General features: G+C 42.9%; 2 protein-coding genes across 6 annotated transcripts in view; one reads left to right on the forward strand and one right to left on the reverse strand.

The window, feature by feature from the left end:
* The window catches only part of FRYL (FRY like transcription coactivator), a 294,438-nt gene extending 288,344 nt beyond the window's left edge, over positions 1 to 6,094 (forward strand). Inside the window, 4 exon segments of the mRNA XM_017878697.1 lie at positions 896 to 913; positions 1,978 to 2,088; positions 3,464 to 3,654; positions 3,981 to 6,094. Of these exon segments, the coding sequence (XP_017734186.1) occupies positions 896 to 913; positions 1,978 to 2,088; positions 3,464 to 3,654; positions 3,981 to 4,239 (579 nt within the window). The 3' untranslated portion in view covers positions 4,240 to 6,094.
* Positions 4,792 to 13,150, reverse strand: ZAR1 (zygote arrest 1). Of its 5 annotated transcripts, XM_017878700.1 has the most exons (5): positions 12,121 to 13,150; positions 10,510 to 10,602; positions 10,357 to 10,431; positions 9,265 to 9,541; positions 6,714 to 6,771 (listed from the first exon to the last, which is right to left on the reverse strand). In XM_017878700.1, the coding sequence occupies exons 1-4, from the start codon at positions 13,045 to 13,047 to the stop codon at positions 9,398 to 9,400; spliced, it is 1,239 nt and encodes a 412-aa protein (XP_017734189.1). In that variant the 5' UTR covers positions 13,048 to 13,150; the 3' UTR covers positions 6,714 to 6,771; positions 9,265 to 9,397. The 5 variants fall into 5 exon arrangements, with proteins under 5 accessions (XP_017734191.1, XP_017734192.1, XP_017734189.1 ...); XM_017878702.1 differs by lacking the exon at positions 9,265 to 9,541 and having other exon boundaries at positions 4,792 to 6,771; XM_017878701.1 differs by lacking the exon at positions 10,510 to 10,602.
* Between the last annotated feature and the right edge of the window lie 504 nt (positions 13,151 to 13,654).

Below are 13,654 nucleotides of genomic sequence, written 5' to 3' on the forward strand. Positions count from 1 at the left end.
GTTCACCTTTGCTTATTTAGCAAATCCCTTCTAAATTGATAGGAATAAACTTTATGAAAAACAGTCCTTCACAGGAAAGTATTTAGAAAAGCAGGCTTAAGAATGACTTTTAGAAGGTACATTTACAGTATAACAATTGCTGTTTTAATTAGAAATCTTTATCCTCGTAATGAGACCAGGTGAGTTGCTGTACATGTTTTCATATAGTTTTTAAGATGGTTCATAAATTTTTACTGTGTTTTACATACATTATGTTGATTCAAACCTAGTCGGGTTAAGTTTCTGAAACCTACTGAAGTACCTTTGGAATGCAATTTAGAACACGCAATCTGCTTTTGATATTTCACCCTGTGGCTCAGCACCAATTATGGCAAAGTAGGACCTAATTAGACCATAAAGGATAGGAAGCCTGGAATGAGCCACCCCAGAGATAATCTTTTGATGGTGATGGATATTTATTATGTACGATTATAAGCCAATTCTTTTCTGAGAAGTAATAGTAATTAGTTTCTTATTTTCTAATCATAAGTTTTCCAGTTTACAAATGTAAGTTTTATTACAGTTGGGTTTTGTTTTTTTTTTTAAACCTGGATAGCCAAATTTGCCAAGATCACAATAGTTCAGTTTTATTCACTGTAGCTTTTACACAGAAATAAGTCATAGTCTAAATGTAATTTATTATTTGGCAGTGTTTAAAAACACCCTGAATTGTTGCAGTAAATGTCTAAAAAGTTTTATTCTGGATATAATTTCATATAGTTTTCTTTGGGGTATAAATACATGTTCTTCAGTTTACCTGGAACATCTATGACCCTAGTTAAAATGATTTCTTACACTAATTCTTGGTCTTTTTCTTCCTTTGTATTTTTTGTGACCTGATCACCTTCTTGCTTAGCAAATGGAAATACTAGCAGTAAGTGACCTGTCTTGATTTATAGACCACTCACCCTTGCCAGACAAACTGGTTTTCATCTGCCATTTGTCCATTTGTGACCTAGCAATGTTTTGTCATGGACTACTTTACAAGTAGTATGTGCTTCAGTTTTGCAAAGCCCTAATCCATGAAATATTGGTTCTATTAAAATAGATGTTAAAATACATAAAATTAGCAGTCACCTTTTTCTTAAATATATCTCCTTTTAAATGTCTTAATTTTAAAAAAGTGCATTTGATGGAGTCTTGCTCTGTTGCCCAGGCTGGAGGGCAGTGACATGATCTTGACTCACTGCAACCTCTGCCTCCTGGGTTCAAGCGATTCTCCTGCCTCAGCCTCCCCAGTAGCTGAGATTATATACACCCGCCACCATGCCCCGCTAATTTTTTTTGTATTTTTAGTCGAGACAGGGTTTCACCACATTGGCCAGGCTGGTTTCAAACTCCTGAGCTCAAGTGATCTGCCTGCCTCGGCCTCCCAAAGTGCTAGCATTACAGGCGTGAGCCACCATGCTCAGCCCATGTGTTAATTTCATAGTTTCATTTCAATGAGATTACCAAGTGGTTTTCTTTAGAAAGCTGATCTCACTTTAAAAGACAGCTTTTCTTACTTTTTAGGTAAGCAGTTATCCGGTTTCACTTTGCTTTATCAAGCATTTGTTGATAAATGCAGTGAGATCTACATCTCAATGAGGGCAAAAGTCTTTGCATTTGTAGATTATTTTAATTATGAATTTAAAGTTTTAAATTCTAATGAATCCTTTTTAAAGTATCCTATTAATTGCCTGCTGAAACAGTCTATTTGTAGAATGTGAAAATGTGCTTAACATTAAAACTGAATTATGTAACCAGCAGTGATATTTGTTTTTATTTTAATCTTAGTCTTTAAAGCATATTTCACCTGCCTTTCATCAGCTTCACACCATATTAACTTGCTTACTGCAGAAAAATAAACGACAAGACAATTTTAACTATAAATTTTCATTGGAAATATGCTGTCTAGAAAACAACACCTAAATTTAATGTAATGTTATTTATTTCTAGGAATTGGAGCTCTGCCGAAGATTATACAAATTGCATTTTCAATTGCTGCTTCTGTTCCAGGCCTACTGTAAACTTATCAACCAAGTAAATACGATAAAAAATGAAGCAGAGGTAAATATTCAGTTGTATTAGGCATCAGTAACTGATTCTAAAAAATTTTTAAAATATACATTTATTAGTTGTTAGAATAGCTTAAGTCAAAAGTCACTTAGAGTGGTCTTTTTTTTTTCAGTTAAGGAATACTTTGTTTTTTAATGATGTGCTATGTCAGGACCTATGAGTAAATAAGACAGCAGATATCCAGCAGTTGTAAAAGGTTCCAGACCTTAAAGGCTTCCATAGCAGAAACAGATCATCTATAATCGAAAGTCAAGTAAAAGCCAGGGATGGTGGCACATACCTATAGTCCTAGTTACTTGGGAGGCTGAGCTGGGACAATGACTTGAGCCCAGGAGTTAGAAGCTGCAGTGAGCTATGACTATAGCACTGCACTCCAGCATAGGTGACAGAGCAAGACCCTGTCTCAGAAAAATCAAAAGTCAAATAAAGCACATCAGTTCAATACAGACATAAAACTGTATCATCAACCCCCCTCCCCAACATGTTTTTCATATTTCTATAGTTTTTGTTTGTTTTTTGAGGCAGAGTCTCCCTCTTTTGCCCAGGCTGCAGTGCAATGGCATGATCTCAACTCACTGCAACTTCCACCTCCTGGGTTCAAGCAATTCTCCTGCCTCAGCCTCCCAAGCAGCTCGGACTACCGGTGTGCACCACCACATCCAGCTAACTTTTTTGTATTTTTAGTAGAGACAGGGTTTCACCATGTGGGCCAGGCTGGTCTCAATCTCCTGACCTCAGGTGATCCACTGCCCTAGCGTCCCAAAGTGCTGGGATTACAGGCATAAGCCACCACACCCAGCCCATATTGTTATAGTTCTATTAATGCACACAAGAATAAACATGTTAAAAAACACTTTGAATGTTGAAAATCAATACATAGCCTCAAAGATGCTAACTTTAGTCTTTTTCTCCCCTTGTCATCTGCTAGTAATAAAACTATCACTGGGGAAATGATTTCTCAGTCATTAAATCTGTAAATAAATAAATATATATATTTATATTTATATAAATACCCTGGGGTAAATAATCTTACTGTCACATAGTTTTCATGATCCCCCATAACAGTAAATGTACTTTTACTATCCAAAATGTAGTAATATTAAAATCAATATAGACATCTGTTTATTACAACTTGTTGCTTTATCAAGAACATTTAATTTCAAGACTACTATTTGGTGGAATTTATTTGCTCCTACAGAATGGAGTACTTGAAATATTAACTGCCCTTTCTTCCAAGGCAAACATTTTTAAACACTCTTTAAAATAAGAGCAACAATGGTACTACCATCAGGTATATTCTTGTAGCCAACTAAATGTTTTTGTTACCAAACATACAAATAGATCCTTAAAGATGTATTTGTTTTAGGTCATCAACATGTCAGAGGAACTTGCTCAACTGGAAAGTATCCTCAAACAAGCTGAGTCCGTTTCCGAAAATGAAGAAATTGACATTTCCAAAGCTGCACAAACTACTATAGAAACTGCCATTCATTCTTTAATTGAAACTTTGAAAAATAAGGAATTTATATCAGCTGTAGTACAAGTCAAAGCTTTCAGGTAAAACGTGACACGATTTAAAGGTGATGCCTGTAAATTAGACAGGAAGTTTAGTAATACTAGGTTTTCATTTTCAATTTGCTGTTTCCATATCATGTCTTTATGAAAGGAAAACATGAGTATCTTTAACAGTTGCCATTGAAATGATACCAATTTTAGATTTCTTTTCACTTTCAGGTGGTACTTTGAGTAATATTTGCTCAAATATTAAAACAGATCATGTTATTCACAAGGAAATGTTGTTATAGGTATTTAACTTAAATTGAGTTAGTCTTAACTAATAATTGCCTAAGTCTCAGAACTGAAAAACTATTGTGTATTTTCAGATCTCTCTGGCCCAGTGATATCTTTGGCAGTTGTGAAGATGACCCTGTGCAGACACTGTTACATATATATTTCCATCATCAGACACTAGGCCAGACAGGAAGCTTTGCAGTTATAGGCTCTAACCTGGACATGTCAGAAGCCAACTACAAACTGATGGAACTTAATCTGGAAATAAGAGAATCTCTACGCATGGTGCAATCATACCAACTTCTAGCACAGCCCAAACCAATGGGAAATATGGTGAGCACTGGATTCTGAGACACTTCAGGCCTTTGGGAAAGAAACTAAACTGAAGATGATGAAGAATATTAAACCAAGCACCTTTTATGGACCCTTGCATTCACTGATAACTTTCTGGCAGCATCTACTTTTTAGCTTAACTAATGTCAAACTGGATCAAAAAGATCTGAAAGAAAAAAAATCTGGTATTTTAACAGCTGCCAACATCTCCCACAATAACTGTATGAAGAAGGTATTTTTTAATTACTTAACCTACGTGAAAAGAAAAGGGCTAAGAGTGATGCCTACAAATACATTACTTTCTGGGGAAAGAAAATAATTCCAAGAATGTTTGCAATAATGGCCTCCAATACTGAAACATCCAAAAGCAGGTGAAATGAGGCTGAAATCAAGGCTGTTTCATTTTAGCTGAAGACCTGCAAAGCTGCTTGAATTTCTAGCAGTCGAAAACCTAACCTGCAATTGATGCTTAATCATCCAGATGAACATGCAGTCAGCTATACACATCAAGACTCATTTACAAAAACCATTGATTTTTCAGTATGTGGGATAAGGGTTTGGGTTTTTTGGTTTGTTTTTTGGTCTGTATAAGGAATTATGTGTGTGTGAGTTGGGATGTGTGGATATGTGATATTTTCAAGGTATGGATGTTTGGTGATAACGTCTCAGAGCATGCCTAAAAGAACACTGCAAGATTATTTTTGAAGAAATGTTATTTTATTAGATCTAACTCTTCATAGTATGTAAATGTTAGAACATTTTAATAGTATTTTAAAACTGGGCTTTCCCAGTATTTCAAAAAGAAAGAAATAATATATCTGTTAACGTTATTGGAATGCTGCTCAGTTCTCTGATCAGTGCTTATGTTACGATTGTTGATAACTAACCAAAGTAGATGCCTGCAGAGACTTTAAAATGTAAAATAAAGATGTATGCTGCCTGTCAGCTATTCTCATTAGAAAAGTTAACTTATTTTACTCCATATAGAAACTGTAGAGATTAAACCAGTATTTTCTTGTACATTTGTGCCATGCACTGTTATACAAGAATAGGTGTACAAAGCTAAAGAAAAAATTGTGGTCACTGATGATGGAATATATGACTTGCAGGCTTTGAAGTCTGCAGAATTCAAGAAAAGAGCTGCAAATGCATTTTTATATGTTTATTCAGGACTCACATGTTTTACCCTAAAGAAACCTGGGGCTAGGGGAAATGAAAGCAAGCCTGAAGACTGACTACCAAAACATGCAGTATACTTATTCACTGTCTAAGTCTGTAGTATAACATGAACTGGAGTCTCTATCCTTTTTTAAATCGCATTTTGTAAGAAAAGAAAAAAAAAAAAAAAAGAATGTAGTCCCACAACTCCTGATTTGAAAGAAACACCTTGTATTTTTTATATACATCTCTTATCCACTGTGATCCACTGTGACTTTTCTTTTAAACTGGGCTCTGTGATTCCAGAGTTTAGAATGTAGAAATGAAATGCTTAGCTTTACCTTTTCTTGGGGGTGTGGACCCTGCCAGAAATGTAATTACGTATGCTCAAGTGCGTTAACTGAAGGCACTGTGCATACCATTGGACTGCTGACCACAGTTACATTTCCAGTAAAATTCCATATCTGGTCACGGCTCATAATCACTGTATTTTTGGACCCTGATAAAGACAATTATTTTGATGGTGTTCTGGTACTGTAAGTGGTATCCTTTAAATTATTTAAAACTTTTGGGTGTGGGGCAGGCAGAGAGGGATGGTGTCCAGAGATACATTACACTTTACATCCTATCTTACTCTCCCCTGCTTTTCTCACCCTCCTTACATCCTTTTCACCCTCCTTACATCCTTTTGTTAAAATAAAAGCATTGTAGCTGTTGGTTTGTGTTGTATTTTAACAAAGAATGAATGATTAGAGTGTGCATCATTTAGAAACCTTTCAAATGTTACCCCCTTGAATTGCCTTAAAAAAGAACAAAATCAGTTGACTACCCAACCAAACCTTTCAGTTGATACTTGCTTTTTGCATTTATTTGTATATAACTAAGTCTATTAATAAAAATGAATATACCTCCTGTAATCAAGATGCAAACAAATTCATGAGGATGGCCTTCCACAACAGTATTTTCCTCCAACCTACACTTCTCTCCTTCTCAGCCTCTGAATCCCAAGTTAGTATTTATTAACAAATATATCCAATGCTTAATTTATTACCTGATTTAGTTCTATTTGGAGCCCAGTTTTTGCTACATACAACCTTTTTCTTTTGCCCACTTACAGTTATCATTTTTAACTAGTACACTTGTAAGACAACAGTAAAAGCAGCAATGTGGCAGTTTCTTCATGCTGCTTCTAAAACAAAACCACAGGATTTCTTATTTTAAAATATATTTTCTACTTTTAGTGATGTAAAATAGAGGGTGTGGCAAAACACATAACCTCCCTTAAATTTAGGAAATCATTACATGCTTTCTTGGAAAAAGACTCAAGAGCAGAGTAAGGATCCTCATCCAGGCCTATGAGTGAATAATGCTGACATACAACACCAGGATAACCTAAACAAAAGGAGAGAGACAGTATTAAAATCCATTTATTAGTATTGTATAGCATTTTCTTCCCTAATTTTTCAAAGTAATCCATGGTTCCTTTAGAAAATAAAGGAAATTTGAAGAAAACTACAGTTACTTCTCTTGATACCCAGAGACATCTTGGAGTATTTCCTTCTAACCTCTCTCAACCTGTCTTAAAATCTATTCACATCTTACAAGTTTTTGGATTGTACACATAAAGAGTTTGGCAGTGCCTCTTCATTGCTCGAATGTAATCACCATAATCTGAATGGCATGTTTTTGTGCCACTTTGTTGAATATCTGCATGCCCACCCACCCTAAGTAAAACAGTCTGATCCTCACTTTCCTCAGCTGAAAACAGGGTTAGCTGCTATGTTAGAAAATTAATGGCAAGCAATATTAACAATGTAACCATATTAATAGCCAGTGGAAATTTCTTAGGACTCAATGCAGGTACCTTTTATGTAATTCATTCATTGAGCAAATGCTATTGATCACATTATGTATCACTTGCATGCCACAGTACAAATGGGTTTCCTACCCCTGTATCTACCCCCAACCAAATAACAGGAACATATTAGAACCAGTAAAAACACATCGCCTTTACCCACACCAGTTCTTGTCATTTCTCTTCAGCCTTGCCACCACTTTATCTGGTCCCTGCAAGTCTCCTTATCTACAGGTATCCACTGTATAGCTAGAGTGATTTTTTAAAAGTGAATCTACATGTCACCATGCCCTACTATCTCCAGCATACCTTTAAAACTTTTTAGTGCAGCCTGACGAAGTGCCTGTAGTCCCAGCCACTTGAGAGGCTGAGCCAGGAGGATGGATCACTTGAGCCCAGGAGCTTGAGGCTGTGGTGTACCCTGATAATACCTGTAAGTAGCCCCTGCACTCCAGTAGAGACCATCCTCCTAATGAAGGCCTAAAACACCCCTCCAGTCTGGCACTGCTAGATTCACTTGGCATGTCCTCCAGAGTATTCTCCCACTGTGGCCTCCTCCTGGTTGTTTTCTACTACAGGGCTTTTGCAGATTGTTGCCCTAATCTGGAAATTTTCCTCTTGCCATTTTTGCCTCATTCGACTCATTTGAACTGGAGTTCAGCTGAGGTATCATTCTTTTAGGCAGGGTTTCCCTGACCTAAGTCAGGTCCCTTATTGCAGAGGCACTTTAGCAGATTGTCCTTATCACAGGTCAGAACCTCGGTTTTACATTGATGTAAAAACTAGTGGCCATCTGCCCACTCTACTAGAAGCTCCATGAGATGCCACCTCTTCTCTGCTGAGCACAGGTTCTCATGCTTCAATTCCATTAGTAACAGCTGGGGGTGCCTGTTAAATGTAGGTAGGACAGGTGCCCAGTAATCTGCATTTTACACGCACCATCTCCATCCACATCGATGCAGGTGGGCCTTTCCCCTCGAGATACGGATTCTATAGAGACCTCAAACCCACTTTGGCCCCTTTTAACAAGTGTCCAAGAATGTTAAGACTTGGTGCTATGGCCTAAGGTAGTAAGGAGTTCACTTAAGTGGGATGTTAGACAATTGGAGGCATAATTAGCACATGGTTCCAATTATGTGGTTTCTCTAATTAAACCAATACTACAACTTTAATTTCATCAGATGCACTTGAGGCTCTAAACTCAGTCCCATCCTCAACTAGGAGCATTCTGGCAGTGGGGCCTCAGTGTTGTCATGAGAAGCTACTAGATGCAGTTAAGAGTCTGGCATCCCAACTAGCACCAAGTCAGTGAAGACAAAGGCTAAGGCCTACGCCTCTAACTTGACATCTTTAAGTACATTTAGGAGGCCTACTTTAAGAAAAAAAAAAGCTTTGAAGAAACAAAGTCTACTTGATGGGTTATTCAGTGTCTTAAAGCAGCCATTTGCCCACAGCCACCCTGTTCCAACCCCCACTTTTGCCACATTTGTGAAACTGACTAGTCAGGTTAGTTTTCCCAGCCTTCCTCTACCTAGTAGCTTACCTCCTAAAGTCACCCGGACACTAAAGCCTTTACCTACCCCATCACCGCCATTCAGCATTCTTACTCTACCGTTAACCTCCCAGCGGTCTCACGTAACCAAGAAATGGCTCTGCCTCCACCTCTCCCAAAAGAGTGCCTTAATGTTACAGCTAGGCAGCTTTCTTTTTTTTCTTTTGTGAGACGGAGTCTCGCTCTATCGCCCAGGTTGGAATGCAGTGGCACAATCGCTAGCTGGCTTTTTATTCAGTTAACTCCCTTCTAAGCTTCAGTCCTCCAGAGCTGCCTAAATAGTATACCTCGACTACAAGCCTCTACTAAATTGTTTTCCAAGTAGCCACAGCCTAACTCAGCCTGGCCCACTCTCTGCCATCAGCAAGCATTCATAAAGGTGAAGTGACAGGCCCAGACTGTTAGCACAAGACAAGTGCTCTTGAAACTTTATTTTCAAAGACAGATTTTATGCAATGTATAAATTGTGTTGCAATACCTTTATTTGAAGGCTTTTTCAGAATACACTGCCTTTCATGAAGTATTTTGAGAAGGGAGAGGTGGAGAGGAGAGGCACGGAAAAGCTCACTTGTCTACTCCATCAGTGCATGCACAGCAACACTGACTTTCACCTAAATGATGTATTTGAAACTGAAAGTGCTGTCACAGGACAGGCGTTTGCCTTTGCATCTACCACACAAATCTTGACGGTGGGGCCGTTTAGGGTCCACATGGCGCAGTTTTACTGGGCAGGAACATCTAGTTTGTTTACAACTCTGGGGGAAAAAAAAAATACAGAAGGGTGTACAGAAGATAAACCCTTGGTGATTTCCTAGGACTTCAACATTTCTCTAGTCCATTCAAGTACTTATTGAATGCACTCTAAGCAAGGTCCCGTAGTAATCTTGTTTTTCCTCTACATCCCTACCTACCTAGCAATAACAGGGCTAGGAATAGTGGGTGTTGTCTAGCTTTATGGGGAGTTGACTCTAACGGTAAGCAAGCAATATGTTAATTAAGCATTGCTTAAGCACTTGCTTGCTATTAACTGTGCTAAGGGGCTTAGCTAATCTTTAAGAGGAAAGAAGTGTCTAAATTCGCCTCTTATCACACAACTAATGGAGTCTGAATTGCCAATTGAGACAGCCTAATACACTTGACCCCCGTTGGATATTTAGAAGCATTAACACCCTGGGGTGGTGGAGAGAAACTAAGTATGGCAAGCCACTTAGAATCACTGAGATCAGGGCCGGGCATGTTTGTAAAGGAGGATGCCTTAACCACTCTGCTAAGCATGTTTTTGTTAATTTTCTTATACATCTGACTAAGTAGCAAGTAAGGCAAGTATTCTTTCGTATCGCAAGTGAGGTTAACAATTTTAGAAGAGGTTAACAAGAGGATTTGCAAGGGCAGAAAGAAGCTAACACCAAGGCCCCGTTTCCCAGGTGAGTATTGTTTCTACCACTCCTAACAAAAGCCAGTTGAAACCTAAGGTCTGGGGACCTGGCCTCTTTTTGGAAGTATACTCAAACTATACTAAAAACCCTCTACGACAGCCCAGGTCAGACAAAATGCAAAACATCTGACTTACTTGACAGGTGATATCCTCCACTCGGTAAGGGTTATAAGACTTCTGACAAGTTCTGCAAAACTGTTTGAAGTAAACCTGTGATGAGAAAGAAAATAAAACAAAATCGCCTTGACACTTTCAGCGAGAAGATGCCGGTCACTTGGTATTTCTTACCTTGTTAGTTCCCTGTACACACCACACATAAGCACTCTCCCAGCGGACGTTGCAGTCCTTGCAGTGGTAATAGCCATATTTCTGCTCTAAGAACTGAACAACAGGATATGTCAGTTTAACCAACATAAGACCTGAATTATCCTTCATTTCCAGACGTTGGGAAGGAGCTACTTGATATCTGAAACTGTCAACTTCACTCCAGATCATGAAAGAAAGCAGGGTCAGGTTTGGGTATGCCTCTTCAATACAGTAATTAAGTGAGCTAATAGCCTAGTCAAACAATTAAGCAAGCATGGGCCTTAAAGTTCATTTACCAGATTAACTCAGTTCATAAGGCTGGCTGATAAATGAATAAGTAGGGACATAATAAACAGTTCTCTGAAGTTTGGGATTCTTCAGGGAGGCCTTTTAAGATGAAGCCTGATCTTAGACTATGCACACATGAAAGGTATTAAGCTGAAGAAAAATAAGACTCCACATCCAAGGAACTTTAAGGGGTTCACCAAGATCACATTCTTCATGCTGCTAGTTAATTCCCAAACAGTAGTGCCAGGAACCGAAATTGTACGTAAGCCATAATTCATATTCAATATGAACAAAAGTAGTGTTATCTAAACTTCCCTTCTTCCCTCCCCGTGAGTAACCAGTTATACACACGTTTTTAGAGTTAGGCTTTTAGAATTGGAAGGAACTCTGGGGAGCACTTAATTCAGTCTGCTCACCTGTGAGACTGACTGCTAAGTCCAGGAAGGTTATGACTGGCCTAAGATCACACACAGCTCGTGCATGGCCACGCTGGAAAGCCCTGGCCTCTCGATTCACTCCTCATACAATCAGCCTACCGCCACCAACACCGCCCCTCAAAAGGAATACCAGCCTGTGATGGCCGTGGAAGAGACCGCGAAGGACTCCCTCGGGCTTCTTACCTCTTGTGCCTTTCCACTTCTGCTAGGTCACAACTGCCCTCTGCGTGCCCCCAGCCCTTTAAAGGTTCAGCCTGCTGCTCTCGGGCGGCAATACTGAGCAGTCCAAATGCTTTCGCAGTATTGGATTTCTGAGGTGGGGGTGCTTTTTAAAAGCAAAGCAAATTTCTAGGAAGGGGCATTTTAGGAGCTCCAGCTTTCCAATAGCCTGGAAGCTTGTAAAGGAGAAGTCAGAATTGCTGACCAGAATCTCAGCAGTTGAAGGGTTTTTGCCACATCTAGTGCAGAAATGGGAGGGGGATTCTTCGGAATCTACTCTCCTGCCTGCAAGTGCTCCCGAAGTTCAGCTGGGCGTACTCATAGGTCATCCAACCGCGCGGTCAGGACTGGCCTACACGCCCACTGCCCAGGGTTTACAGTGCAAATATGAGGGTTGTGAATGTCCCAAGGGCGTTGCCCTGGCCAGCCTGTGGAGCAGCCGCGGCGAGTAAGTCAGGCTGTCGGGGACATGAGACTGCTGTGGGGGAAGACACCTGTCGCGGTCATTGGCTGTTTCGGAAACACGGAAGTGGCCACGCTTAAGGAAGCGCCGCACCTTCACGTGTACCCGAAGCAGTCACAGGGCCCGGCCCCAGGAAGACACCGGCATCCCCGGGCTCTCCTGTGCCCTGACCGCCCCAGGCCTTACCTGGAAGCGCAGCCGCTCCTTGCCCGGCTCCAGGCTCCGTGGCGACGGCCTCTCTCCCGCAGCGGCCGCCTCCCGTCCGTCGCCGCCGTCTCGGGCCCTCCCTGCCGGCGGAGGTTGCCCCGGGCTCCTTAGCGCCGACCGCGGAGCCGCCTCCCCCTCCTGGGCTTCTCGCCGTGGCAGCTCGGGACCGTCGGTCGGCTGCTCCCAGCTCGCTCGGACAGCGGCCTGGGCCTCGCCGTCGTCGGACTGCGGCCGCCGGGGCGCCTTCCTCGTCCACACCTCCCCCTCCTCTGGGTCTTGAACCCTCGCGGGCGGCGGCCCCCGCTCTCCATTCGATGCCCCGGACCTCTGCTCGCCCGCCGCGGCCCCGGGTCCCTCCAGGAAGGCGGTGAGACAGCGCGAGGCCACCGGCGAGTACACGGCGACTGTGCGCGGGAAGCGCAAGGGCCGCGGGGCGCCGTTCTGGGGGCTGCCCTGCTCCAGGCCTCGACGGGCTGGCTGCTGGGAGTTAGAGCCGCCGCCCGTGGTGCCCTCGGCCACGGGGCCGGCCGGGGACTCGGGGTCGCGGGCCCGGCGCTGCAGCGTGCGCCTCCCCAGCGAGCACTGTACCGCGGCGTCGATGCGCGGGCTCACCTGCACCGCCACGTCGCAGCTGCCGGCCCTCCGGGCGCGCGGCCCGAGACCCGGCCCCACCTGCGCCAGGAGAGCCATGAACTGCGCCCGCTGGTAGCTGTCGAAGTACTCGGCGGCTGTCAGCCTCCAGCAGCCCGGGAAAGACGAGGAGGCGGGAAGGCAGCCTCCGCCGCGGTGCTGCCAGTTACCGCCCGCCGCGCCTTTGCCCTTGGTGGCCACCGGGTACGAGTACGAGCAGGGGGAGCACGCCGGGAACACGTAACCGTCCAGCACCTCGTCCCCCAGGGCCGCCATGGGCGCACAGCTGCCGCCCGCCGCCGCATCCTAAATAGGCTACTCGCCCGGGCGGCCGAGCGGAGGCGGGGACGGCCCTCGGCTGAGGCTCTCACGCTGTACCTCCCTCTACGCCCTTCCAGCCATCGGCCCGCGTCCCCGCCCTTCCAGCCATCAGCCAGCGTCCCCGCCGAGGGGGCCCCTCTCCGTCCTTCTCCCTACGGAAACTCTCCACGCCCGGATGTTGGCACAATGACCCTTAGATTATCTAGAAAGAGGGCTTTCTTTGTGATGAAAGGGCTGATTCGTAAGGGAACCAAGGCGCCCGAGATGGGGAGGATTTCAATGAGAGAAACTCATCACCGGCATCAGCTGAGTCGGCTACTCCCGGTGCCCTAATTGTTCCAGGTGCCTGCGCACCGCCCCCTCCCCCCGCTCTCCTCTCCCCCGCATTCCCCGCACCAGGAAGCCAAGGCTAGGTCGGGTGCCTCTGGCTAAGCGAGCGAAAGTGCCAAGGTTTGGGAACTGTTCTGGGTCTGTTATTACTCATTAACTCAGATGCTAGTTTAATCTCAGAGCTGCTCTGAGAGACTACCCACTAAGCCCCCTCGGCGAGTTCATGGAGAAC

The sequence above is a fragment of the Rhinopithecus bieti genome, unplaced genomic scaffold (genome assembly GCF_001698545.2).
Source record: "Rhinopithecus bieti isolate Rb0 unplaced genomic scaffold, ASM169854v2 scaffold_11787, whole genome shotgun sequence".
Classification (NCBI taxonomy): domain Eukaryota; kingdom Metazoa; phylum Chordata; class Mammalia; order Primates; family Cercopithecidae; genus Rhinopithecus; species Rhinopithecus bieti.

What these genes read in the sequence shown, in the direction of transcription:
- ZAR1 (XM_017878700.1), bottom strand. Translation starts at nt 13,047, where the DNA reads ATGGCGGCCCTGGGGGACGAGGTGCTGGACGGTTACGTGTTCCCGGCG. An exon ending in GTGTACAGGGAACTAACAAG is followed by an intron (nt 10,432 to 10,509) that starts GTAAGAAATACC and finishes TTCTCATCACAG; the next exon opens with GTTTACTTCAAACAGTTTTG. An exon ending in TGGAGGATATCACCTGTCAA is followed by an intron (nt 9,542 to 10,356) that starts GTAAGTCAGATG and finishes TTTTTCCCCCAG; the next exon opens with AGTTGTAAACAAACTAGATG.